The sequence below is a fragment of the Lates calcarifer genome, linkage group LG7_2, assembly GCF_001640805.2.
Source record: "Lates calcarifer isolate ASB-BC8 linkage group LG7_2, TLL_Latcal_v3, whole genome shotgun sequence".
Classification (NCBI taxonomy): domain Eukaryota; kingdom Metazoa; phylum Chordata; class Actinopteri; family Centropomidae; genus Lates; species Lates calcarifer.
In genome coordinates, this window is record NC_066854.1 from 1,164,261 (window position 1) to 1,191,010 (window position 26,750).

Below are 26,750 nucleotides of genomic sequence, written 5' to 3' on the forward strand. Positions count from 1 at the left end.
AAAAAAACATGAAGCACACAGCTCATTTCCACATAATTTAATTTCAAAAATAAATCTTCTTTTAATATCTCTTCACCCACAATAACTTCATAAACATTACAGGATTTTCTGTAAACAAATAACACTTAAATACACTCTATTATTTCATCTAAGATCTCTGTTAAAGCAGTAAAGTTACATACAAAGAGCACAACGTCCCTGTGGACACTATAAAACTAAATCCCTTCATTCCTTTACCTTAAAATTCCATTCATTTACTCATTAGGTTTTAAACATGTGATCAATTTAAGGTATTTAAGGCTGAGATATTAGATTATTTATACCAGATTAAGGGTAAAATGATTCAACTGACAGGTTGTTTTATTTTAAGGGTTTGCTTGGATTAAGTGTTTTTCAAAGGGGTAAAAATCCCTTCAAAGTTGAATAAAACAACATTAAAGCCATTATTTAATTTACAGTTTACCTTAAAAGTGCCTTAATTTTTTTTTTTAAGGGATGGTTAAGGCATTTTTACACCTTAAATCCCCCTTATTTCATTCAGTAAACACACTTAAACCAGTTAAATGTCATAATCAATTAATTCCTTAATTGATAATAACAATAATAATTTAAACATTTGTCAGGCATCTGTAATGGGATCTTATGGGTATGATTAATTGTAAAAAACCCTTAAAATGGACCAGATTATACAAAAGCGGTCCCTTAATCCACAAAACCATTTATTTATTTAATTATTCAATTATCCCAGAATCCCTTAAAATGTCATTTATCTGAGCCTGAAAATAGTTCATCCCAACCTCCTAACACCTTAAACTGATTAATGTGTAAATTAAGGAGAATATCATGCACCTTAAAATCTAATTAAGTGTTTTTGGTTCTTCAAATGAATGGACCGAACTACCAAACTCTAATCTGGATGAAGGTGCTTGCTGTGTTTTCTTGGATAAATTAAGGATTAATTATGGGATTACTGCTTCATAGTGTGTTAAGGTTTGTGCACGTTCTTGAGGTCATTCAGACTCGGAGTGCTCTTATATTCGCTGTCTGTGTTTCTTATTTTGAGAGAATTCATCTGTGTCAGTTCACAGTTTCTTCTTCCCTCTTTTTCCCAGCTGAAAAACTCCCATCAGGCCTCAGCAGGAACCCGAACGTCCTGTTTGGGGTCCCGTCACCAGGTGAGGGGTTCAGGTTCCTTTCTGTTCGTTTCCCCCTCCCTCACCTGTCGTCCTGAGCCACGCCCAGCGGGTGGAGGCGTCTTGAGTCCAGCAGCATCCTCCCCAGCCAGTGTAAAAGCCGAGAGTACCAGTGGATCCCGTCGCCGTGGCGTCCGGTGGCGCCGGTCCAGCTGTGCATCAGCCTGAGCGGAGAGAAGGCCCAGTGAGCCAGGGAGTGCTGGTCCAGCACGGCGTAGCAGGACGCCACCACCCCGTCCACCACCACCGTCCCCTGCTGGGTCAGCGGCGCAAACGTCCCCCTCCTCTCCCTCAGGCTGACCCGGGTGATCCGAGACAGACGCCCCTCTCTGTGCCTCTGTCCCGGGTCGCCCTCCGACACCAGCACGCACTGACCCGGCCGGGCGTCGCTGGCGTACGCAGTCCTGAGGGCGCCGCGGGTCGGCACCGCCCCCTCCGAGCAGTTCCCCTCGGATACAAATATCAGGTGGGCGGCAGTGAGAGAGAGTCGTGCCCCGGATTCCGTCTGCAGGGTGTAGAAGAGTTTCCGGGTCGCGGGGTCACGGTCCAGGAAGGTCAGGACTTCGCTGTAGACCAGCTCGCCGCTGCCGTCGCTGCCCAACGAGGCCAGGACGCGTTCGCCGGGTCGCAGGGCGCTGATGGACTTCTGACCGCCGCTCTCCAACGTGACCAAAGCCTCGCCGGGGAAACAACCTCCAGACTTGGCCGCCACTGAGTGGTCTGAGGGAGAGAGAGACACAGGAAGGTTAAAGGTCAATCAGAGGCAGAAACTACGACTTTTACAGTCGTAAACACTTCATTAAAACTCACTAGTACAACCAAGTAAAGGTTATGAGATAGTTAAGTCCTAATTTTGACTAGTATCTCATATTTTTTAATTATTATGTCACAAATTTGGACTTTTTATCGCTTTGTTTTGAAGAAATATACATTATTATCTCATAACTTGAAAGAGAAAGTCAGAATTGTGAGTTAAAAGTTATGATTGTGGCTTAGTATCTGAAAATTCTGACTTAATATCTTATTTTGACTTTATAATAACAACTCTGACTTAGTAGTTTTTAAATGAAGTCATCATTTTAATTTAGTATTTCAGAATAGAACATGATATCTCTTAATTTTGATGTAATCTTTCCTGAGAAAAAGTCAAAATGTTGACTTATAACTTAACTTATAACAATATTTTTTGACCTAAAAAGTAATTTTAAGAGTTAATTTTGCTTTAACGGGTCATAATTTGAAATAGAAAATCAGAGCAAGGACTGAGCTTCTGTACTAAAAGGACAGGAGCACGTAATAAATCTTTCAAACTCCCTTTAACTAAATATTGACTTTTTCTTTCCTGCACTGGACATAAAAGAACAATAACTGAGCTGCTGGATAAAAGCTCCTGTTTGCAGCTCTGAGTGTGTGTTTGTGTGTGTGTGTTTGTGTACAGGACTGTGTTGGTAACAGGCACTTGAAAGTGACACTTGAGGACTTGTCTCAAGTCTATCTGGGGATAAATATTTGGGGAGGGCAGGAAAGCCAAGGCCAGGTGATAAGATAAGTCAGGTGAAGGAGGAAGGAGCAGAGCAGGAAACTCAGCCAGCAGGTTAATCATCATCTGTTTTTACATCCCTTAAAGGATAGTTTCAGTATATTTGAACCTGGGCCTTGTTTTGATAAGTCTGACAACATTATGATAAGATTCCTACAGAGACAGAGCTTTTTTATTAAAGAGGAAGATCCAGAATCATCTCTATATATCACTACCAGACTCCATTGACAAAAACAGGGATTTTAGCAAGCATAACACAGGAGCTGCTGCCTCAGTCTGTTAGTGTGTTTGTGTTACTGTGTGGTACTTTTACTTCAGTAAAGTATCTGATTACTTCTTCCACCACTGAAAGTCACACAGTAACACAAACACACTAACAGATGGAGGCAGTGGTATTCCAGCAGCTCCTGTGTTCTGCTCGATAAAATTCCTGTTTTTGTGAATGGAGTCTGGTACAGTTAATATAGTGATGTTTCTGGTTAGATAAAAAGGATCTGGCCATCTCCTGAACCATATGCATCATCATACACACAGTGTTTTCATAATCATCAGACAAAAAAGCCATAAATAGTTTGATTTTAAAATAAAAAAAGCAACTTTTCTCTAAGTAGAAGTGAAAAACTCAGAGCATTACCTTCCTAACTGTTCCTGGTTTGACCACAGTAATATTTCTCATCTTGTTGAAGTGAAGCAGCAGAAGTCTGAGGTGAAATGTGGTGATTATTAATCCCTGTGTTTCCTCCTTTTCTCATGTTTCCCCCCTTTTTTCAGTCCAGTCCTTCACCTACAGGGTCCTGGTGCTCTGCTGCCCCCTAGTGGTTGCTTCCTCTTGCTGACTATAGTCCAGCTGCCCCCCCCACCCCCCATTTTAAGAGCCTTACGAAGGATTTTCTGTCAGGGAGTTCATCAGTAACAACTTTTCCTTCGTTTCTTTGTCTTGTTTTGAGGAATTTTGAGGAAAAAAACAGGAGAAAAAAAAGGAGAAATCAAAAAACGTGTAAAAAATACCAACTTGATTGGTTGCCCTTCTGATCAAGTCAAGGACTGGGCCCTCGCAACCCGATCTGGGAGGGAAGGAGAGAGGAGGAGGAGACACAGGAGGGGGAAAAGAGAGATAAAGTAGGAAAAAGGAGAAAGAAAGAGGGGGAAAAGAAAAGGAAAATCTCATTACCACTCAGTGTAAAATGTGTCAGGGGCTGTTGAAGTGGGTGTTTAAATTCTGATGCATTTTTACAGGAGTGTGTGACTTTCAGCACATCTGTGTGTCCACTTTTGGATGACACATTTGTGTTACTTTTCATGCTATAACTGCACATTTTCCCAGCACACACTGTATGTTGTCACGAACAGTCGACATGTTGGATATGTTGAACCATCAGCTAGAAACAACACGGGATCTCAGAATGACACCAAACTAAATCTGGAGGTGGTCTAGATCTTATAAAGAGGAGGCTGTTGAGCACTATGCAGAGGTTGAGACAAGCTAAAGCAACAGCAAACAGGCTTCTCGACTTCTACAGTACTGTGCAAAAGTTTTCAGCATCCTCTCGGCCCCTGATTGATTCTGTAGCAGAGCAACAATCCTAAACACACAGCCCGACTCATACAAATCAATCCTCAGAGACAAGATGAACCTACAACAGAGGGTCTGGGATTACACGAACCTGCTGGGCACCCTGAAAAACTGCACTTTTTAAGAAGTTCAATGACAAATAAAAACTATTCATGAGTTTGTTTTACGTAACTTCACTTTGAAGGGCTCAAACTTCACCTTATCGTATCGTTCAGACTGAAATCTTGTGCAGCTGAAGCGTATCTGGCGGCAAAATGGCTGCAAAGCCTCCAGCCCAAGTACTTACATGTTCATAAGATCTAATATTAACTTGAATTCAGTCGTGTGGTGCGACTACGAGGCTAAAACTGGGGCCAACCATGTTGGAATACAGCAACATGGAGGTTTTCTCGTTCTTCTTTCCCCAGTAACAGACAAGGACGGTGGTAAGTGGTGAGTTCAAAACCTCCTGGTGAAGTCAAACAGCCAAGTTTTCCACAGTAAACGCCCTTATGTGTGGTTGTACATGAGACAGGTCGCTAATTTGCTAAGTGTTAGGTCTAACACAAGCTAATCCCCTGTGTTTGCTCAACCATTTGTGGCTATGAAGTCTGTTTTTACATCAGAGACCTTCAGTAAACAGACGTTATTGTCCTGATATATGAATTTTACTTCTCTGAAATCAGCAGATATGTGGCTGTGTGACGTAGAGATGAGCCCGAGGAAAGCAGGAAAGCCACGAAGAGCTCAAAGAAGCTATATTTTTAGATGTGATGCATAGCATGGCCTGATCTGAGGAAACATGGGGTGAGTGGCTGATGAGAGAGAGACAGAAAGAAGAAGAAGAGGGAAAATATAAGAGCTATAGCAAGTGCCCACTTACTTAAGATGCGAGCAGGAAGAGAGTTAGTGATCAGGGAGAAACAAAAACTGTTAAAAGGAAAAGCAAAAGGTGGCAGAAGCAGTTCCCTTTAAAAGCTGCTGTCACTTTTTGAACCTCAAATACGAGACAAGATAAATTCAATGTGACTCTTTTGGCGTCCTAATTTAGCACTGGGAAAACGTGGGTAATGCGATTAGTAATCTATCAAAGCTGAGTACGAGGGAGGAGGTGAGAGATTTACTGAGGCTGTGGTTTTCTCCTGGTCCAGCTCAGAAATACATCAGCAGAAGAAGTGTGTTTGTTTGTTTTTTTTTTTGCCTAACGTCCCATGTGTGGTTGGATTTAGGCTACAAAAACAGTTGCCGGTGGTTTTGGTTAAATATTGAAAAAGTAAACTGTCTTAAGTCGCTGTTTTTCAAACAATATTTAACCAAGACCACAATCTTTTCCAAAATGTGTCCAAGTGCTTTGAGTTGCCTAATCATGACCATGAAGGCGTCACGGTTAAATTAAATACCCTTTCTTTTCATACTGATGTTTCTTTAATTTGACTATAGTGAAAGCTTAAAGACCTCAGTATGCTTCAAAAGAAGTGTTCGTCAGGTTGGTTGCTTGAGTTTGTTTGTTAGTTTGAAGCATACTGAGACTTAAACCTGTGCGTTTTCTGGAAAACCATAAGACATTTGCACTTCCAGCACCTGCGATCTCCTCACCTGACTTGACGCTGCAGTGGATGTGGGCTTTGGACTCGTAGTAGACCCAGTCGAACCCGGCCTCCACCGCCAGTCGCGCCAGCATGGCGTACTTGTTCCGGTCGCGGTCCGACGTCGTGATGTCCACCGCCCGGCCCTCGTAGTGCAGCGACTCCTCTGAGTGGTGGCCGTCCTCGTCCCAGCCCTCGGTGACCCGCAGGCGGACCCCGGGCCAGAGGTTCATCACCGAGATGGCCAGAGAGTTCAGCTTGTCTTTGCAGCGCTGCAGCGGAGGAGACACAGGTGACGTATTCTCACTTTGCTTATATGAGGCCTTCTGTCTATACTCGTGAAAACGTCTGGACTCAGACTCTTCACAAAGACCCATTCTGCCTGCATCCATCCACTTCACCAAACCCCCGTCACCCTCCGTCACCCCCAGTCACCCCTCTCCCCCTTGTCTGTGGCTTCAGCTTTCCCACAATGCACCCCTGCTGTCCCGGCTTGGCCTGATGTTTGCTCTCTGTGGCGAGCGAAGGGAGCCGGGAGGCTATGTTAGGGATGGAGGGGAGGGTGAGGGGGGGCTGTGAGGTTATAGGGTGGTGGGGGTGGCAGCTACATGAACAAGAGGTCCTCAGCGTCCCTCTAAACCTGGAGTCTGGTCAGGGTGAGCAAACAGAAGGTGAGAGGGCCCATTGAAGGACTCGTTCAACTCCCTCCTGCTAAAATTTTGTTTAAATTTAGCAGGATCATGAGATAAATGGCAGCTGTATCGATTATGTTCAAAATGCGTTCTCTCAGCCGCCTTTCGTCCAGTTTTCACAAACGTTTGAGGAGAATTCTTTTAAAAAATACAAAGACTGGCCTGAGGAGGGCGCTGTTTCACATTAGAACTCAAACGTATAAATATCATGATATGATGTCGTCCAAGTTTTTGGCAGAAATGGCTGTAAATTCAGGATTTGTTGGACTTTAAATGATAACGCAGAGAGTAGCTTTTAATGAGTCCAGATATTTAGGGACCAGTTGACCGAATGGGAGCTGTATGAATAAATAAATCTCAGCCAGCGCTCGGCCTGATGAAGGTGCACTCACTACAAAGTCAAACATTTATTTCTCCACACCTTTGACCTGATTTTGACCAATTTAAATAAGAAATAAGACTTTGTTGAGCTACATGAGGTTGTAAGAGTTAAAACATGTTATTTCAGTCTGATGGGAAACCTCTGCTCACACCCTCAGACATAATCTGGTCCATTAAAGATCAGAATCTAAGGCTGATCTGGATTAAACCTGGAGAGATGGAGGTTTCATCTGTTTGACTCAGTCTTACTGAACCCAGGAGCCTCTGAATGCATGTCTCAGTGATGCAGCGTTTCATGAATCTCTGCCTATTAAGGCTAAAAACTGGGATTAAACCCTATAAATGTCTTTTTCCATGTTGGCTGTGATAAGAATAGCTCGTGGCTCGGTGGCCACAGATGCCTTTTCACAGTGTTCAGTGTGGATTTTAACGTCTTATGTTTTCTCTCTGCGGTCAGAGCAACGAGCTGGACTTCATAAATCAGACGATAGATTTTGTTGGTTTTCCTTTCAAGGTATACAGATCGACGGGGGTTTTCTGTAGGAGCGGTTTTAGCACTAAACCGCTGGCTGCACAAACATTGGACGCGCAGGCTGACAACATGCGCCTATGCACACCTTTGCGCTGCAAAAAGTGTCCCTGTGAGCTGGTGGTTTGGGCGTCTAAAGGGCTCGTTTTCTTGAAATTAGGGAACAAAATCTGCAAAAGCCTGTTGTGTTTTCACTTGATTCTAATGCAAAGAAACTGCGTTAAGTATTTTTTATTTGTTCTCCCTTTTTGGAGCAATCTTTGTGCATCAAGTCTGCAGGAAATCACTGAATATGCGTTGGACATAAGTGGGTTAATCTCGCATTTTTTGCATTTCTTTGCATGTGCACTGAAAAGGAAAAACAAATGCATTAAAAGTCCAAGTTAAACATCAAGAGTGACACTTTTTGCAGCGTGTCTTCGCCCCTGAACAGTCGCGTCTGTATGCAGCACGGAGCGCCCAGGAAAAAGCGAATAAAAACTAAAGAGGCGAAAAAAAATCTGTATAATTAAGGCTTCAACACAAGTGAAGCGGGGGCTATTTTTGCACATGTGCGCTGCGAAAACAAACAAAAAGTAACACGGAATAGCAAAAGACAAACAGGAGGCTGTCTCCTGCGGCTTGGAGCCCATAAATTGTGTGCAGGTCAGCGCCGTTGACGCGCAGCTGCTCGGGGGGAGCGCGCTGCAAAAAATGTCCTGTTTGGAGGAGACGTTTACCATGAAGAGTTTATATTTCATAAACGAGGTCTGGATGGAGTAAAGTTCGGGGAACTTCTGGAGGAAAAAAGCAGGTAATAAATCTGACTAAGGCGACAGATTCGGGGGGTTAACGCTCTGGAATCAGTTTTATTTGCACTAAAGACATTTTGAAGAAACTCGCCCCTGTGTGCAGATGTTGCCTCCTGCATTAACACACTCTATCCTCTACATTCTTCCTTCAAACCGAGCTGCAGGGACTCGCTCCGGGCGGACATTTCTTGCAGTGCGCGCACAGAGGTGACAGCTCCAGACTGGAGTGCGCGCTTTCATTCCCCACGTGGGTCTGTGGACATAAACGCCGCCGCTCTGGGGAGGAAGCCCGCGGTCACAAGAGCCAGATATAAATACTTTATTCCTGGGGAAATTGGGAGTCAAATAAATTCCACCCGGGGCCACATCAATGACGGTGTCGTAAAAATTTTTGACAGTCCAAAAGGCGACTGTTAACTCTGGCCAGTCGGGCTAAAAACGAAAACGGTAAACATCAGTACACGCTTGACCCGGGCTCTAACCAAATACGACTTTTGGCTGTTTTTCCACCAAAAAACACGATGGAAAACAGAGGACATAGTGTTTTAATTAAGAGCGACCGCTTTTCCATACATTTTTAGACGCGGGGTTGCCCTCTTTTACGCACGAGCTGCCCACAGTGAACCTCTGAAACCTGATGTGGCGGCAGAGAGAGGAGAGCTCTGATTCAAACCGGTCACCTCCACAATTCACAAACTGTGTCAATGAGCTGCAGAGATTTTTAGAATGAGCTGTGCTAACAGAGAGGGGTTTGTAATCTGTGTTTCCAAAGAGCAGAGCTGCAAGAAGAGTCCAGCTTAAACCTGTTTTTATCCAAGAAAAGTGTTGTTTTATTGAACAGAAAGTGAATTGAATCTTCTATTAAAGCTGCTCCTGTGAATTAAACAAAGAGAAACGACACGTTCCCTTTAAAAAGCTTTAAAACCACGTGTCTTTAAGCTGTTTTTACAGGGCTGTTAAGAAAAGAGTGCGTTAAACTTGATTTTGTTTGTTCAGAGTTTTTGCAGTGAGCAGCCTTGAGTCAACAAGAAATGCGGAAAAAGATAACAGCGTCCACGCGTTTAAAGACTGGGCAAAGTGCACCAGGTAACGCACCGATATTCCTCCCTAATAAACATGTTCTAGAGCTGAAAGCCTAAAGCAGGCTAAAAGGCACTACAGCAGGCGGGAGGGTTACCTGTGTCATCATGCGGTCTGCACCTGTGTTCTCCTCATCCTTGAAGATGATGTCGGGGTTGTAGTTCGGGGTGAGCTCCTTGAAGCGCTCAGAGTTCCGGGTTATTTTCCCTTCGTATCTCCCGCTGGCCCCTAAAGTCTTCTCGGCCACGTTGGGGCTGAACTGCTTGTAGGCGAGCGGCACGAGCTTCCTCGGTGGCCGCCTCTTGCCGTAGCCTCGTCCCGGTCCGCAGCCTTCGCTGACCGGCGAGAGGAGAAAGGCGCACCCGGCGAGGCACGTCACCAGCGTCGGGAGCAGCATTCCGCCCCGGGGCCGGTGTGTCACCCCCCCCGGCGGGTGGCCAAAATGTCACCGCTGTATGTCTCTCTGTGTGTCCCCCTCGCGTGGGTTCCCCTCGATAATTTTAGAGTGGAGGTAACGGAGCAGGACTCATCCCCGAGTCCCCAAAAGTCGCCATTCCCGGCGCGTAAAGGTGGCCAGTGCGCCGCTGGAGACGAGCTGGAAAGACCTGAACCTGTCCTCTGCGCCGCTGACACTCTCCTGTTCCGAGTGCACGCGGAGGCAGGGGCATAAATAGGCGAGGTGAGTTTATCTTGGCAGGCAGGTTCAAAGCGGCCTCTCTGTGTCGGAGCTGTGAGAAACGGGCTACAGACAGACACGGAGGCGCGCGGTGCGTAGGCTGGCTGCGCCTGTTGGGCACGGCGGTCAAAGGGTGTCCCCGCAGCGGTTTCTGCCTCTCGGGTTTGTTCTCAATGCGTCCCTGTGGCGCAGGGCTGTTGGCAGAAATGGAAATGGAAGAGATCCTACTACAGTACAGATGAGGTGCCGCGGGAGAAGAAGAAGACCGCGCCCTGCTGGACCTGCCCTCTGCTCCGTCCTCTCCTCCCATCGGGGTGGCACAGGCCCCGCGGCGGCCTTCATCTGTTTATTGTCAGCCAAGAGGACAGACAAACACCGAGCCACGAGACTGGCCGGGCTGGCACGCGCTCACTCTGTCCTTTGGACCCTCGTTGTCAAGTCGAGACGCACGAGCAGGAGCGCAGGTGTGCACTTTGGGACCTGCAAAACTTCCTCACCCCCCCTCTGTTAGATTTCAGACTTGGTCCAGAGTGACATAACAGTCTGAGCTGTAGGTGAGGAAGTAACAAACCTCTGGCTGTAAACGCTCACCTTCATTCTGCAGAGGCCTCACAGTGACATTAAACTGTCCCTCCTTCTGCTGGGGACCCCCTGGAAAACCCTCAAGGACCTCCTTCAGGGTCCAGGACCCCAGTTTGAGACCACAACCTCAAGAGAAAAGTCAGTATTTTGTGGTGCAGTGATGAAATATCCCTTAAAGCTGCTTCTCAATCTGACTCTTCTAGTGATTTCCTACACTTCCCAGAACCTCTTCCACAACAATATGAGGGATCCGCTGTTAATTCATAATCCAGTCGAGTTATTTTGTCTTTCAGAGGTTTGTTAACTCGAGTTTAATAAATCACAACACAGGACAAGGCCTGAGATTAAAGGAAAGTCCCAAATAAATCACAGCAGAAACAAGGAATAGTAAGTAAGACTCATGTTGGAGTGTCAGCCAAATCAGAGCTGTTTGAATTGTGAGGCATTGCTCATTGAAGTGGTTGTTGTTGCCAAATTAAAGAGTAGTTTCTAATGATGGTGTGGTTTTAAATGATGAGGCATCTCCTAAAAATTTCTGTCGAGAAGCGATGCAGCTTTAAATTCAGAGAATTTTGAATGGAGTTTGGTTTGACGTTCTCTGCTCACAGTGTCAGGCTTCTATCTTTGCCTGGTTACAAAAAACCTGTTCTTATGTTTTAAGGTGCGTCTCAGGAAAATGGTGAACCTAGTCCTTCCAGTACCTGGGGCTTTTGTTTTGAAAGGGCAGATAATTGACCCCTTCCTTTCGTCATCCGTCTGCAGATCTAGAGATGCTGAGAATAACTGGACGTGACGTCTCATCGTGAACATTTGACCACAGGTTACTAAAAATACAGGACCGGACAATAAAATTAACCCCGAAACGCTCAGCATCAGCTTTGTTTGGTGTTAAAGATCTTTAGGTTTGACATTTCCAGCAGACAGTCTGCGGCGGGTCAGCCCGCGGCTCCGTCACTGCACAGGGAGATCAGCTGTGGATAACACGCCGGCTTCACTGCGGTGAATTATGTCAGGGAGGAAAGGTCCGGTTTCACTAACAGAGACTGGACACCCAACACCCGGCCGCTGAGCCCGCTGAGCCCTCATGCTGATGTCATACCCTCCATCACCTGAGGCCAAGCTGGGGTCTGAGGGCCGAAAGGGGGCCTTCAGGAGGGTTTTCAGGGGCACAAAGCAAAATGAGAACTTTCTGCTCTTCCTTTCTGTGAGATTTCTGCATACATAGATAAAATCAAAAAGGTGAAAGGTTTAAAATGCAAACAAAAACTATTCATTTTACAGGTGGCTTCATTTCCTGCTTGTTTCCTGGAAGTTTGCAGGTATTTCTTGGTGCTTGTTGTGTTATGGTGTGGTACTTTAACTTACAGAAAGGATCTGAGTGCTGAGCTCCTGTGTTCTGCTGATTAAAACAGCTGTTTCTGTCAATGGAGTCTGGTATTGATAAATAAAAAGGTCTAAGAATTAACAGTTAAGTGCCAGCTTCTTTCTGGGAAATTATTCTGACCAGGATTCACAGGAAAAGTTACTGTAAAAGTAAATTTCTCCTCTCGTGTGCATGATGCATTTCCAGTTGAAATGAAACCACCTTTCAGTAACGTTACTCAAACAGAAACACTTGAAATCCTTCGGAGCCGTGCAGACAAACAGTGACTTTTCAACTTAAGACTTCAATAGCATTCCCGAGATGCTGCAACACCTTGAGTCAACATCTCACTGTGCTCTGAAAAAAAAGAAAGGCTGCTCTATCGACCGCCGCCTACCCATTATAGTCGGTCTGTCTGAGCTCGGGGAGAAAAAACGACCTCAAAATGCACCTTTAGATGTAAACACAGATGATTTGTGGTTTTAAAACAAAAGAAATATTTTAAAAAGGCTTGTATACGTAAAGAACAATGGTTTTTCTTCATTTAACTGCGTTAAATAACAATATAGCTAAAAAATATTGTTCTGTAGCACTAAATGTTTTTGTGAATAACGGATGAGAGCAGCCATTAAATTTATATTTACACCTTTAATCGACAGCTTGTTTGACTTCTCTAAAACCACCCATCAGTTTCAGACTACATGCAAATTGATTACTCGGTAAGACATAATAATAATGTAAAATATACAACTTGTCACCTGTGTAATTACCTGAAAATAAAAATCATCAGATAATTTGTAAAATCGAATACGGAGCTAAAACCAAGCCTCATGCTGCAGATCACAAAATTATCAAAAATAGAAAAATGCATTTATTTATCTTAATATTTTATCTAAAAGCTGTTAATATGATCAAATCTAAACTAAATTAAAACCAGCTAAAGTCTCTCAAACTACAAACGTGCCCGTCTTTGTAGAGGAAGTTTAAAAGTCAGTAATGGTTTTAAAGGCAGACCCGTTTTTCCATTTTTCTCCAAGTGAAGAAAAAACAGCACTTTTTCTAATGAAGTTCTTAATGGAGTGTGTGTGTCCTACTGCTCGGACTCATCTGAACAATCCAACGACTTTCTTCTTCTTTGGTTTGGAGGACGGTCGCTCTGCAGGGTCGGACGTGACGGACAGAGACTAAGGACAAAACAGAAGACAAGATGAATATTATTATCTTTTTTATATATTAGTACTTCTCTTGGAATGTTCTTTACCTTTTACCTTAAATATTTGCACAGTGATACTTTGTTTTATCTAAATTTTCTGTTTTTAATCATCTTGTTTATGTGCTGAGGCATCTAACATCTGAAATTCTTGAAAACTTTTGAGGAGAAATCCCAAATTTTCCAGCTCCACAGAAGTGTTTTGTAAACTTTGATTTCTCAATTAGAAATGAAAATGAAGTTACAGTCTTCTACAGGCTGTTTAGGTGTAAAATGTCTCCCTCAAGTCTTTTTTGGAAAACGGTGTTGATAAATGAGAAAGAAGCCGATGTCTTCCTCCAGTCGTACCTGTTGCACTGCGGCTCTGTCGGCCATCTTGGCTCTAGCTGCGTCTGTCTGGCCATTGTGGCTCTGTTTTCTGTCCCTCTCAGCTGTTTCACTGCTGACAGATCCAACACCTGAAGGACAAAGACAGTGAAACACAGCCAGACATTAACTGTGAAGCTCTCAGGCCGTCGGCACTGAGCCTCGTCCACTCTAAACCAAACACACCTAAAGATGGGGTGAGGTCAGGCTCCTCGGCGGCGGGCCGGTCCTCCTCTGCGGGTCGCTCCTCGGACAGTTTGCGTTTTCGCGCAGGTGCGTTTCCGTGAGCGACGACGGAGGCGTACAGCTGCTGCAGGTCGGCGTCGAAGCCCAGAGCGTCCTGCTGCTCAGAGCAAACCAGAGGAAGAGCCTGAGGAGAGACGGGAGACAGAGAGATGAAGTTGTACTAAACCAGACTTGTCCTTTAATGTGATGAGATTTAATGAGGTTTAATGCTGAGATAAGCTGTTTTCTTGAATGAAACCATCAAATAATGAACGTCCAGCATCTTAAAATGGACTTTTTTGGGCTGTACATTCATACATCTCTTTATAAAATCCCTCAGTATGTTCCCATTTCAGTTCTGCAGCCTTAAAGCCAATAAATAAATCCACTAAAAATGAAAAGAAATAATCAGACGCATGAGCTAAAAACATGATTTGAAGTTCCCCTTTAGGTGCAGCTTGGTGCCTGTGGGTATGTTTGTTTTACGGCCCTGCTACAGGAGTCACATGTCTGAGGTGTGATGCAGGGTGTGCTGTGGGCTGCGATAAGCCTCTAATCAAAGCTGCATTATTGTTACAGCTGACCCACAGGTAGACCTGCGAGCAGGAACAACTGAAACACACACAAACCGCAGAGCCTGACAGATAAGGGTGCATGTAAACTCATGCGACATTATGCGAACACACGGCCGACGTGTAGAAAAACACACGCTATTCACTAAATCCTTCTCCCCCACCACCACCACCACCAATGGAAGAGGACAAACTCTCCAAATTAGCTCCTCAAATATTGACCGGGAGAAATTGGTGGTCTCCCGCTCGCTGTCAGGGCAGAGGGGCTCCTAAACACACTTTGGTCAGGTCTCGAGGTTTCGCATTGATTTATTTTTGTTATTTGTTTGTTTAAATATCGTAAAAATAAATGTATGCTCTGGTGGAGGCTTAGTTCTGCTTTGGGCACAGAGAAACCAATGTGCTGAGGGGAGAGAAAGCAGCAGAAAGCCGATCCTTATTCTCTCTTTTTATTCACCCCCCTCCTTCCTGCTCTGCCAACCAACTCACTTCACATTATTTGATCTGAAATGATGCGTTCAATTTGTTGAATCCGGCTGCCCTGAAGTGTTAAAATCAGCGGCCTTATTTCAAAGTTTAAACCACCTCCTTTACTCATTACAGAAGCCCAAAAAAATGGCTTTTACTACTTTAAAGGAAGGTAAAAATATGAAATGCAAAGTCAAATCATGAGAGAATGAATAAAAATAATAAGATGTGAAGCCAAAATTTTGATTTATGGCATAAAAATCACTCAAATAAAAAAAATCCTACTGATGAGAACAGTTAAAATCTTTCATATTCTTCTTAAAACAAACTATTAACGGCTGGTGTTTTTTTTAGCAACAGCCATTGAGTACATTTAAAAGTCTTCCTTGTTCGTGGCAGATTTTATCTGTATTAAATTATTGTTCCTGCTAACACATCATTTCCTGTTGCTGCGGCTTCACATTAAAAGTGTTCAACTGGCGAGACGCGGTCACAGGAAAAACTCCTGGTTTGTCAGAGATGGATCAGTCATTATTTGGGGTTTTCGTTTTGTGACAGAGCATCAGTTGTAGATCTGTCAGGGAGAGATGGAGGAGAGATGGAGGAGAGACTGTGGGAAACTACTGGCTCCGTCAGATTGAGGTTGTTATTGTGTTTGACTGAGAAAAAAGTTAATTTCCAGAATCAAAATGATCAAATCACCTTTTGTTTTATCACTGCTCTGACTTGTCTTTGATTTATGCCTGACACTGGAAGTATTTTTATTCTTTTTTGGACACAACAAGGCTTCCATACCTCTCTGTATTTTAGGAGAGGAACAAAAGCGGCCGCAGGGTGTGAACACGGCGGCGGGAGGATTGTTATCTGCTGCCGCTGACCAGAAATGAAATGCCAGACGAGGAATAAAAAGGTGATTACAGCAGGTCAATAACCTCTCGCCCGTTTTGTCGGGCTGAGTAATGTTCTGGAAAGTTCCTCCCTGCTCCTGTAACAGAACAAAGTCCTCCAACCACAGAGGAAACGAGGAGGAGGAGGAGGAGGAGGAGGAGGAGGAGGAGGAGCGCTCACCTGGTGGCCACACCTCCAGAGCCTCCCTCCTGAACCACAGTAAAGCATCGTGTGTGGGGAAGGTGATGAGAGGAAAGCAGGGAGAGTTGGCAGAGTGTTGGTGTTTCTCTATTATTAGCAGGTAAACAGCTCTGATTTTAGACGCTGCTGCTGCTGTTGTTGTTGTTGTTCTTTAAGCGGGGGGTCTGGTGCCGGAGAGTCTCACACTCTCTCTCCCTCATCCTCGACTCCGCTGCTGACCTCCTGTTTGCTTTCCCCTCCTTCCCCTCCACCTGGTTTTCTCTCAGCGCGACCTCAGCTTCCCGTCCCGAGTCCGAGAGCGATGCGTCACTTTCTGCCTGAACCCTGAGGTCTCAAGGTCACGTCCTCGGAAAAAAACCCGGAGCCACTCAGAGACCAGGGAGGAGGAGGTGCACGGTTTGAGCGGGAGAGTGACGAGGTTGAGGCTTTGAGGTCTCATACTTTCACACACAAAACTTACTTGTTGTTTTCGAGGCTTTCAACCACATCTCGTGGCCTTCCTCAGAGGGATGGGGATGCTGTGTTGCCATGGAGATGGTACCTAAGAATGTCGTCCACATCCCGAGAAATGATGGTGTGTTAAAAACAAACCACCTTCGTGTGTGTGGTACTTTTACTTCAGTAAAGTATCTGATTACTTCTTCCACCACTGAAAGTCACACAGTAACACACACACACTAACAGATGGAGGCAGTGGTATTCCAGCAGCTCCTGGCTAAATCCCTGTTTTTCTCTATGGAGTCTGGCAGTGATAAACAGCCAGGTTGAAACACACAGGAGTTATCCTTTAAATGATGATCAAAGTAGGAGCCTCGTGCTCTTGATCATCATCGGAGATCATCGGAGCTCGTGAAGGTGGCGTCTCAGGAACGCCTTTGGGTAATGTCCTCAAATTTGGTGGTCACAGGTCAAAGGTCAAGGTCTCTGTGCGTCTGTGAGTTTTGAGAATGTTGGACTTCAGCTCTGACGTCTGCAGGCTTCAGGAGAATCTGCAGCTCACAGTAAAAAGCAGCGCACATGACAAAAGTTTCTTGTTTGAACAGAGAACTCCAGATGCTGAACATTCATCTTCTGTCAGCCGAGGAAAGCCTAATATTTGTTTGTGGCTCGCGTTCATTTTAAAGCTGTTTCGGCTCGGACTCGGTACACCGCACACTTACACAGCGTTGCTGTAACAGGAAGTGTTAAGTGTCACAAATAAACTACAGTACCCCGGGAGGCGGCTCGAGCAAATTGTGCCCGGCGTGTTCACGTGCCGACAAGCTGCCGCTGCCGTGTTTTGTGTCGCTGCTCTCATGTCGCTCGCAGTCTCATGATGTCTTTGTGGGACGCCGCACTCGGCCGGTCCAGGCTGGGGCTCGGCCCAGAGACCAGCAGCTGAAGAGGGGGAGCGGCCAGGCCACAGAGGGCCTAATTACAGACCCAGACCGGGGACAACCCTGTGGAAACTGTGTGCAACTGACAGAGGGCACAGGAGGAGGCGGAGGAAGATCCACTGGATGGAGATGTTTTTGTTTTGCCATCTTTTACTCCTCACAGAGTAAAAACTACAACTACAACTGATGGTTACTTTCATTATTTGATCAAGAATTTACCACCAGAGCCTTTGCATGTTTGGTTTTGTGTGACCAACAGTCCAAAGACCCAAAGTTATTCAGTTTGCAAGACATTCAATCACCAAAACTGCTGATTATTTTCCTGCTGCACCAGTAGAAATACACATTTATCTGAGTGCCAAGTCCAAAAACTGTAAATGACACTAATCCTGTCTAAATAACTGTTAAATATTATTATTTTCTCTTCATCAAATGAGAGAATTTTAACATTTAGAGGCCAAACTGATTCTGGATCAGGGATAAAACTACAGATTTTCATGTTATTAATTCTGTTATAAAACTGTTTTGTAAATCAATTTCAAAACGACTGAGTGAATACACTGAACACACTCAAACACACACAACAGCCGGCAGCTTGTACTGTTTCTATTCAGTGCAATTTTGGCTGAAAAGGCCAAAGAAGAAGAAAAAACAGATCCTTGATGGACGGAGAGGTGTGCAGACTGAGCCGACAGATACCTCCTTCAACACCGACATGGAACTGGATCCTTTCCAGTTCACCGACCTAATTTCAAACGGTTCAGAGCTTTGTGCAACGTCCTCCATTACTAATGCGTCCTTGATTACAACGGTTTCGCTCATAACCGGTGGAAATATTCAGAGTTCAACATCACATTCATGCCTCCCTCGCTCCTATCAGCCTCGCCTACTTACCACCCAGGCCCTGAATTCCTCAGGTATGTGAGATAAAGAGCTGCTCGCTCTGTTTATGAGCGCCAATGATTTACAGAGGAGAGAGGGGAGAAAAGAAGAGGAGGCTGTCTACCTTTCCCACTTCCCCCTCTCTCTTTCTCTCTCTCCTTGTTCTTTCCCTTTCCTCCTACTCCCTCACTTATTCTCTCATTTTCTCTGCCTTAAAACAATCACTCTTTACAGTCCTTTATTCACTTATTGTGAGGAGTTATCACGGTTCACAGACGGATTACAGATTACTGAGTCTTTACACACATTGCTGAACGATTTGTTGTCACCTGTTGTCACACCAGTGACCAGTCACAGTTTTTGCATCGTGCTGTCTTCATATCCAGCACTGGAAAAGGCGAAGGGGTCTGAATACTTTCCGAATGCACTGCAGGAGTCTCCAAAACTGCAGCTTAACCCCTCAACGTGCAATTATAAAGCCCACTTCACTGTCCTACATTAGTGTTGGACCTCACCAAAGCTCCTGTGGCTGAGAGGGAGCAAACCCCAGCAGCCAGGTTCAACATCTGGTGGAAAGACTGAAGGCGAGCAGCCACACAAAAACCAAGCACCAAGGGCAGAGCAGGTAGATCTTCATGTTTCGGTTCTGTTCTGGTTGTCTCTGCATGAGAATCTTTCATAAATAATTAAACTTTTAGCAAACCAGGAGCTTCCACGTTGTGTTTTTTGGGACTTTAACTCCTCAGCAGTAGACAGTAAATCGATCGATATCTGCAGCTTCTCTTCATTCTTTAAGTCACGTTTGGCTGCTGAGAGTCAAAGTGTGTATTTTGGCCTCCCATCAGCCGCTGTGGTCGCTGGATGAAAAAAATTAAGTTTCCTGCTCTGCTCTGCTCTTAACTTAGAGCCTCTGGTTGAAGCAAACAGATATTAGGATTTGACTCCTCCTGTTGTGCCAGCGCAGGGCTTCACATGGAGAGCTACGTAGCATTTAAGGATAATTTCTTCACCCGTTTGAGCACATAATCATTACAGCCGCTTTTACTCGAGACGGAAAACTGCACATCTCTACACTGTAAAGGAGGACGAAATAGTTTCTTATTGATTCTCATTTTGTTTTTAAGCAGTTTCAGGCACACTCAACACAAAACCTGACCAGGAAAACCTTCAATTTAAGCAAGAAAAGCAGGAAATTTAGAGTAAGGAATGCCAGATTTGGAAGCCGCAACATTTTGGCTCAATTATGTGATTCTGTGCAGCTCGAGTGAGGTGTTTTGGTCAGAAGTGGCCACTAATTGTCAGATGTCGTTATACTGCTGCGCGGTCACCGTGGAGCTGTGAAGCCGCGGTCTCGTGAAACAGGAAGCGGGCGGCGTTCCCAAACGGTGACAATTCAATTCAGAGCTGACAACTGTGACGCTGCGCCGAAAACTGCAAAGCATGCGTCACCACGGCACACACACACACACACACTCATGCACGTAAACATAAAAAACACAGCCCTGGTGACACACACACACACACACACACACACACACACACACACACACACAGCTCTGAAAAACCAAAAGCATGCGTCACAGCCTGCTCAGTGTGGACGAGCAGACACTCCCCTCTGCCAGGTCATGAGCTGCTGCTGCTGCTGCTGCTGCTGCCGCCACACACACACACACACACACACACACACACACACACACACACACACACTCCAAATTTAGGTCCTAAGGGAAGCTGATGTGATCCTAAAAGGATTTGAACATTTTTTTTCATCCTTCAGCTCCATGACCAGCTTTAGCCTGTACCCAAGTTAAATCCAACTGTGTGTGTGTGTGTGTGTGTGTGTGTATCAGTGGGAAGGCGCAGGCTAATTCCACCCATGTAAATGTTGACCTGAGCTGGGTGGGGTGTTTGTGTGGTGACCGGGTGGGGAGGGGCTTCCACGGAAAAGCTGCAGTAGAAAATAAAAGCTCCTGCTCCTGTCATCATCGTCTCTCTCTCGCTGTCCCTCCTGCCCTCTCATTCCCCTTGGTGTGGGAAACAAAGGCCACAAATGGCGCAAGCACAAACACACTCTTGTGGAAATGGTAAAAAGAGGGGGTGATGAGGCGGATATTTGTCTGCTCTGCCGTCTCTTTGGCACTCGGCACGTAAATATCTGTGTAAATGTCAAAGAAGTTCAAGTTCAAGGAAGGAAAAACTGAAGGCGAAACTGAAGCTGGGCGGTTTTTCACAAGAAGAGGAGTCACATAAAGACCCTGTGTTGTACCTGTGGCTCTGATCTGTCTCTTAGTCATTTATACACTCGATTTTGGAACAACAGTTTATGGGAAGCAGGCTTATTCATTTTAGAGTTTAGGCGAGAAGATCGATATCACTTTGGAGGGGAAACAGCTCGTCTACGACAGTCCACAGCTAAAAAAATCCACCGGCCAGCACCTCTGAAGCTCCTCGATTACACCTGACACCAGAGAGCGCTGTTTGCATCCTGTCTCCCACCAACAGTCAAATTTGGCTCCTTAGCTTTTACCTTCTTGTGCCTAGACCTAACCAAACCTTAGCCATAAAGGTAGCAGCTCATGTGGTGATGTATCTGAGACGTGAGTCAGACGGATGGAGAGATAAAATCAGCATTGGACTTAGTCACAAGTCTAGCATGGTGTTAGGGCTGTATCATCACATCACTGAAATGCAAGGCCCTGAACGATGACTGGTCAGACTTGCAGCATTCCCAGTCTCCTGAGCAAGAAGCAGCAAGAATTTCTGTCGCTACGATCGTCTAATCTGACATGTTGACTATCGTGAAAGACAAAAGAATATCATGTAGTCTGATCCAGGGATTAATGGGGCCAGGGAGAAAGTCTGCAAGCTCAACAGGCTGTTGTTTAAAACAGAGAAGCTCTGTTTTGTCCGACCAACAGTCCAAAACCAAAAGATGCTCAGTTTCTAATGATATTAAACAGAGACATGAATTCTTACAAGTGTTTTCTGGGGCTTTAACTTCATCTTAAAGACAACAGAGCGAACTCTCTTCACTGAGGAAGACCATGAGATGTTTAAAAAGCTAAGTAAGTGGACGTTGAGCTGGGAGACAGCTCCGACTTTAGTGCGAGTTCAAACTGAAGTCAGGTACATTCACGTTAACGACAGACACTCCGAACGTTGCCACGGAGACGGACACAGACGGCGACACAAACACGAGTCGCTGGGTGGACAGACAGCACACACACACACACACACACACAAGCATGCAAAGGCCCTACCCTGATAGATAAATACTACACACTCATGCCAAACGCCTTCAGCCTTTCTCTGATGCACACACACACACACACACACACACAGCGGCAGCGGTCCGTCCAGTGTGTGTGCGATTCCCCCGTTTGACGCAGCTCGGTGACATTTTTCCCCAGACACGTTTTATTTCAGTTTGGACTTTGGTCTGAAGGCGGCCTCCTCGCAGCCCGGTGGAATTTGCCATGAGAGGGAAGACTTTGATCCGGAGCAGCGTTCCTCTTCTCCTTCTTCTTCTTCTGTGGTTTCTGACTGTCCGCTCGCCCTCCTCCTCCTCCACCACCACGGGCGTATGGTCGCCAAAAACACAGCCGCCACTGTGACCCTGATGTAACTTTCCATGACTCGCTGTACCTGAGCTGGAGCCTTTCCACCAAACTAAAAATGTGATTCTTTCCTGGTTTGTCCTTTTAGACAAACAGCATCAACAAACAGGCCGGTTTCCTCCCTGAAAACCACCACACGATGAGTCACACACACCGTGAACTATACAACTGTGTGTTCCTGTCAAGTCACCTGTGAGGGGAAATTTCCCCACAATCGAGTCCTCTGATGTTCACCTTTAAAAATTCCACCACATGCATGACCTTCGCATGAAATCAGATTTCACAGCTTCTGGAACAATGTCTCTTTTCTGAGGAGAAACTCAAAGACTAAAGGTCGTCACAAGTTCAGCTAATTTTATATTTGTGCAAAATAGAAAGTCCCACACTCTCTACTGTACATGAACTGTAATGATGATAATATAAGAAGGAAAAATGATCATTATTTAAAGGATAACTCAGCCCAGAAACATCTCTATATATCACTACCAGACTCCATTAGAGCAAAAACAGGAATTTAACCAGGAGCTGCTGGAATACCACTGCCTCCATCTGTCAGTGTGTGCTGTGTTACTGTGTGGTACTTTTACTTCAGTAAAGTATCTGATTACTTCTTCCACCACTGAAAGTCACACAGTAACACAGACACACTAACAGATGGAGGCAGTGGTATTCCAGCAGCTCCCAGTTAAATCCCTGTTTTTGTCAATGGAGTCTTGGTAGTGATATATAGAGATGTTTCTGGTTATTACTCGCTTAATAAAAAGCTCTGCCTCTGTAAGAATCCTGTCATAATGTTGTCACACACTTGAGTTATGGAAACATGCACAACAAGTTTCAGCTTCGCAGCAAACTGTCGTTTATGTTGTCTGTCACTGAAGTCGACTAAAAACTGAAGTGAAACTGACATAACTGTAAGAAAAAAGCCAGGAGGGAGACGACAGACACACCTTGAAGATTCCACAGGTAGACCTGAAATGCCTGGTCAGTCACATACACAAACATGGAGGAGGGGTCAGAGGTCAATACAGTCAGAGATGAGAAATTCCTCACCTTCATATACACACACATACAGAAGATTAAAAACACAACCTCTCGTCTTCTCCTGATTGGCTGACATGCAGCGACTTGAAACCCGTGTCACGGCGACTCGATGTTTCAGTCGGACGGAGCGCTGCTCGGTCCAGCGGCCGCAGCGTTTTATCATGTGGTTCTCCACGCGCTCGCCACAGCCCGGTTAACGATCAGGGACGGAGCGGAGAGGACGGTAAAAACACACCCAAACGACAGGCTGCGAGGGCTGTGGTGTGTCTGAGTGTGTGCGTGTGTGTGTGTGTGTTGCTGACCTCTCACCTTTGCCATGAAGTCCTCTCTGTACGTTTCCTCCTCAAAAACGTCCGTCTGCAGCCGCTCTGCGTTCAAACACACACACATTTGGAGTAAGAGGATGTTAAAAACACACTCAAGATGATTCATAAAATTAATCAGCACTTAAAAATTCTTTTAAAAGTCTTTTAAACTCTGCGTCTCCTCCTCTCCAGAACAAACAGAGCAGCTGATTAAAACCAGGAAAACTCTGAATCAGATCAGTTTCATGTTAGAAATCAGCGTTTTTCTGATGCAGTTTGGTGGAGCTGAGCTGCTGCTGCTAACGTTAGCTCAGCTAGTTTCTCTGATAACTTCAGATCCAGACGACTAACAAGGAAAGCCATCGATGGTGAAGTGGGCTCTCCTTCTTTATCAATAGAAGGACTTTTTCTACAGAAATGGAGGAAGACACCTGAACATCTGGGGAGCTGATTATGACCTGGATTTACAAAGATAATATGACAGATTTTCATTTTGGGAGATAAACTTTGGTTTCAGGGTTGAAATCTAATTTGTTGCTGCTCAAACGGCTGAATGTAAAGGTACTTTATCAGTACCTCTGCTGAGCGTGGCCCCGTTCTCCCTGTAGTCCTGGATCTCTGCGTCCTTCCTCACCAGCAGACCTCCCAGCTGCTCCACCTGCCGCTGCAGCAGGTGGCTCATCGCCAGCAGGGGGCGCACCAGCTGAAGACACACCTGAAAACACACACAGGATACTGTCAGAGACGCCACTGTGGAGTTTTAACTGCTCATCCTCAGGCTGGCTTCGAATTTCTCCTGTAAAATACACATTTTTAACTGTTTCTGTAGTTCCCATCTGTCCTTAAAACTTAAAATTGTAAACTTTGTTTTTAACAAATACAGACATTTATCAGGTAAGAAACGACACCAAAACTAAAACATCACAGGTTCAAAACCCACAAAAACCTAACAAACACTAAAAAGTTCAAACCTGACATGTGGACCGTACCAGTGTGACGGGGGCGGGGGTGCAGTGAAACTCCCAGTAGAAGGGCAGCCCCGCCAGCTCGCTCTTCAGCTTCATGCTGATGTTGCCGTCGTCCTGTCGCGTCAGAGAGATCAGAGCCTCGCCGTCTGCTCGCTCGCCGCTTCCTGACAGACAGGGCTGAACCACCTCACACAGGTGGGAGAAGAAAGCTTTGACAGGGGCTCGTAAACGCCTGTTCAGCTCCTGGTTGGAAGAAACGGCAAACAGCTTCTTCAAAAGGGGAAAAAAATCCCAATTTAAGATTTGTAGTTGTAGAATTAAGAGCTCAATCCTCTCCTTTGTCTTCTGCGTACCTGTGCTCGGCGCTGGATGGCAGCCGAGTCCATCCTCTCCTCCCACACACAGATCATGTCCGTCAGCAGGATGTGGTACGCCGAGTCTCCGAACCAGATCTTAGCGAGGAGCTGGCAGCCGCTGATGCTCACAGGGAGCCAGGGACGCTGGAGGAGGACGACGGCGGGGGCTCCGCTCACCTCCATCATCAAGATCCAAATCACACTGTTAGGAGACGACAGGTGGAGAATCATCAGCGCAGAGAAGAAAATCTGAGGTACGACAAGCCTGTGGGGTCGACTACAACTCCCAAGATGCATCTCAGTGAGAAACATCCAATCACAGAGTTCCAAATTATTCACATCTTTATTAAACTGGAGAAAGTTACAAAGCATTAATGACTTAATTAAGGCTGCAAATAATGTTTATCTATTATTTTTAATTAATCTTGTTCTGTCCAACCAACAATCCAGACATCTAAAACCGTCACGTTGCACTCTGGGAAACAGTTTTTCATCAATTTATAGACCAGTAATCGATTAATCAGGAAAACAACCTGCAGACTGTGTTGTTGAAGCTCTGTTTTATAGATTACACACTGATATTTACACCCATTTGACAGGTGAACATTGATGGGTGAAAACAGGTAAAGGCTCCTAACAAGATGCAGGTTTTGAGATTGGCACTGAAAGTGGATGCCAATGAACACCCACACCCAGAATGCGGTGTCATTTTCTTTTTTATCAAACGTGTTTTTTAAATCATTCACCTCTAAGGAATGCGTCCCCAAAGCCTGGACTGAGATCTGTTAAAGCCGCGTTACAGACGCCGTCCTGGCCGCATAATCACCACCTTGCCCCGGGCAGACCGCAGTGGCAGCTCCTGCGGGTTACACGGCTCCTCTCTGCTGATCTGTAATGGGGCTGTTTTCTGGGAAAGAAAAGAGGCATTTCTCGTCAGTCGCCATTTCAAACACAGAGGGTGATTCATGCCAATTTGGAAATCGCAAAAATACCAAATCAGTAACTTTATGACTCGAGTATACAGCCATACAAAGTTGGACACGGATGCCAGCGGTTAGAGGGTGTCAGGGGAGGATGTGGTCCTGACACGCTCCGTTCTCGCCTGCAAGCACAGAGCCTCACACCAAACTCCATTGATAAATGTATGAATTTAAAGTTCCCTTGCTCGTCAGCACAAATTCTCAGGAGACAACGTATTATTTTAATCCTGGTCTACATCGTTGGTAGCTATGCTTTAATTCGGCCACCAGCTATCCACTGTAGTAAGCAACATTTGCAAGCTAATTCATGTCAAAAGAAGTTTCTTAACGATGGCAAATCACCAAACTCAACTTACAAATCTCTGAATTTTTAGGTTTCCTTGCCTATAAGCAAATACAGTTATCGAGTAGCTTCTGATTTTAACCGTGTTTGCATCTGTAGGAGCTATTTTTCAAATCGGCGACCTCCTCGCTAACACAATAAACATTATTGCCCACTATTATTCACAAGTTGACCGTTTTGCTAGCTACTTTGAGGCAGAAGAAGCTGTCCGGGGAAGTTAGCTAAAGTTTGTTTTTCTGCCGCTGTGGATTTAGTCTGACAGAATTAAATGTTGTTAACAGCATCTTATAACACAACTAGAGACGTGATAAAACATGAAAACAGCTTTATCTGTACTGTAAATGTACCAACGTTTGCTACAAAGAGTTGCAGCTCCTGCGCCGGGTCCTGTTGACAGTTACATGTTAAAGCGCCGACGTCAAACAACAGCGATTCAAAGGTTCCGCTTATACTACTATACTTGCGAACTAATTAGCTAGATAACATTAACTCCAGAGGCAGGCTGATAAACTTTAAACTAAAGTTGAAATGCTTTGCTTTCAGGTCAGTATAACAACACAAACTATGCATAATTATAGTGTCTCAATATTATGTTATTGTAGAAATATTTTATGTTTATGTTCTGTTTGAGACAGAGAATTCAAATCCAAAATGATGCAAATCTAAAAATGAAATAAAAAAGATTTTATAATTTAACTAAATTATCTTTTATACACACAAAGGGAGAAGAGAGGAGGCACAGAGACAGAATACAGAGAGGATGGAGAGAGAGAGATGAACTGAAAGAAAGTAATATTGAAGACAGAGAGAAGGAGGAGGCTATGGACAGAATGGAAAGAATCATAATCATAATTTTCCAGTTTCTCACTTGAGACAATAAAAGCACATAAGCTCCCTGCATTTGCCCCCTCTCAGCCGTCCTGAATGCCACAGTGAACACCTGACACAGGTGGTTTATTATTCTGTGTGGGTCTATGACGACACAGC

General features: G+C 45.0%; 2 protein-coding genes across 4 annotated transcripts; both read right to left on the reverse strand.

Annotated features, from left to right (window-relative positions):
* Positions 1-22: 22 nt before the first annotated feature.
* Positions 23-12,522, reverse strand: LOC108873130 (Indian hedgehog signaling molecule). Its single transcript, XM_018661255.2, has 3 exons — positions 9,442-12,522; positions 5,882-6,143; positions 23-1,913 (listed from the first exon to the last, which is right to left on the reverse strand). The coding sequence occupies exons 1-3, from the start codon at positions 9,739-9,741 to the stop codon at positions 1,216-1,218; spliced, it is 1,260 nt and encodes a 419-aa protein (XP_018516771.1). The 5' UTR covers positions 9,742-12,522; the 3' UTR covers positions 23-1,215.
* Positions 12,523-12,593: 71 nt separating this feature from the next.
* nhej1 (nonhomologous end-joining factor 1) lies at positions 12,594-26,203 on the reverse strand. Of its 3 annotated transcripts, none has more exons than XM_018661258.1 (9): positions 26,115-26,203; positions 25,187-25,347; positions 24,438-24,642; positions 24,106-24,327; positions 23,693-23,831; positions 23,121-23,179; positions 13,728-13,911; positions 13,524-13,633; positions 12,594-13,149 (listed from the first exon to the last, which is right to left on the reverse strand). In XM_018661258.1, the coding sequence occupies exons 3-9, from the start codon at positions 24,624-24,626 to the stop codon at positions 13,069-13,071; spliced, it is 984 nt and encodes a 327-aa protein (XP_018516774.1). In that variant the 5' UTR covers positions 24,627-24,642; positions 25,187-25,347; positions 26,115-26,203; the 3' UTR covers positions 12,594-13,068. The 3 variants fall into 3 exon arrangements, with proteins under 3 accessions (XP_018516774.1, XP_018516772.1, XP_018516773.1); XM_018661256.1 differs by having other exon boundaries at positions 24,106-24,354; XM_018661257.1 differs by having other exon boundaries at positions 24,106-24,354; positions 26,111-26,181.
* Between the last annotated feature and the right edge of the window lie 547 nt (positions 26,204-26,750).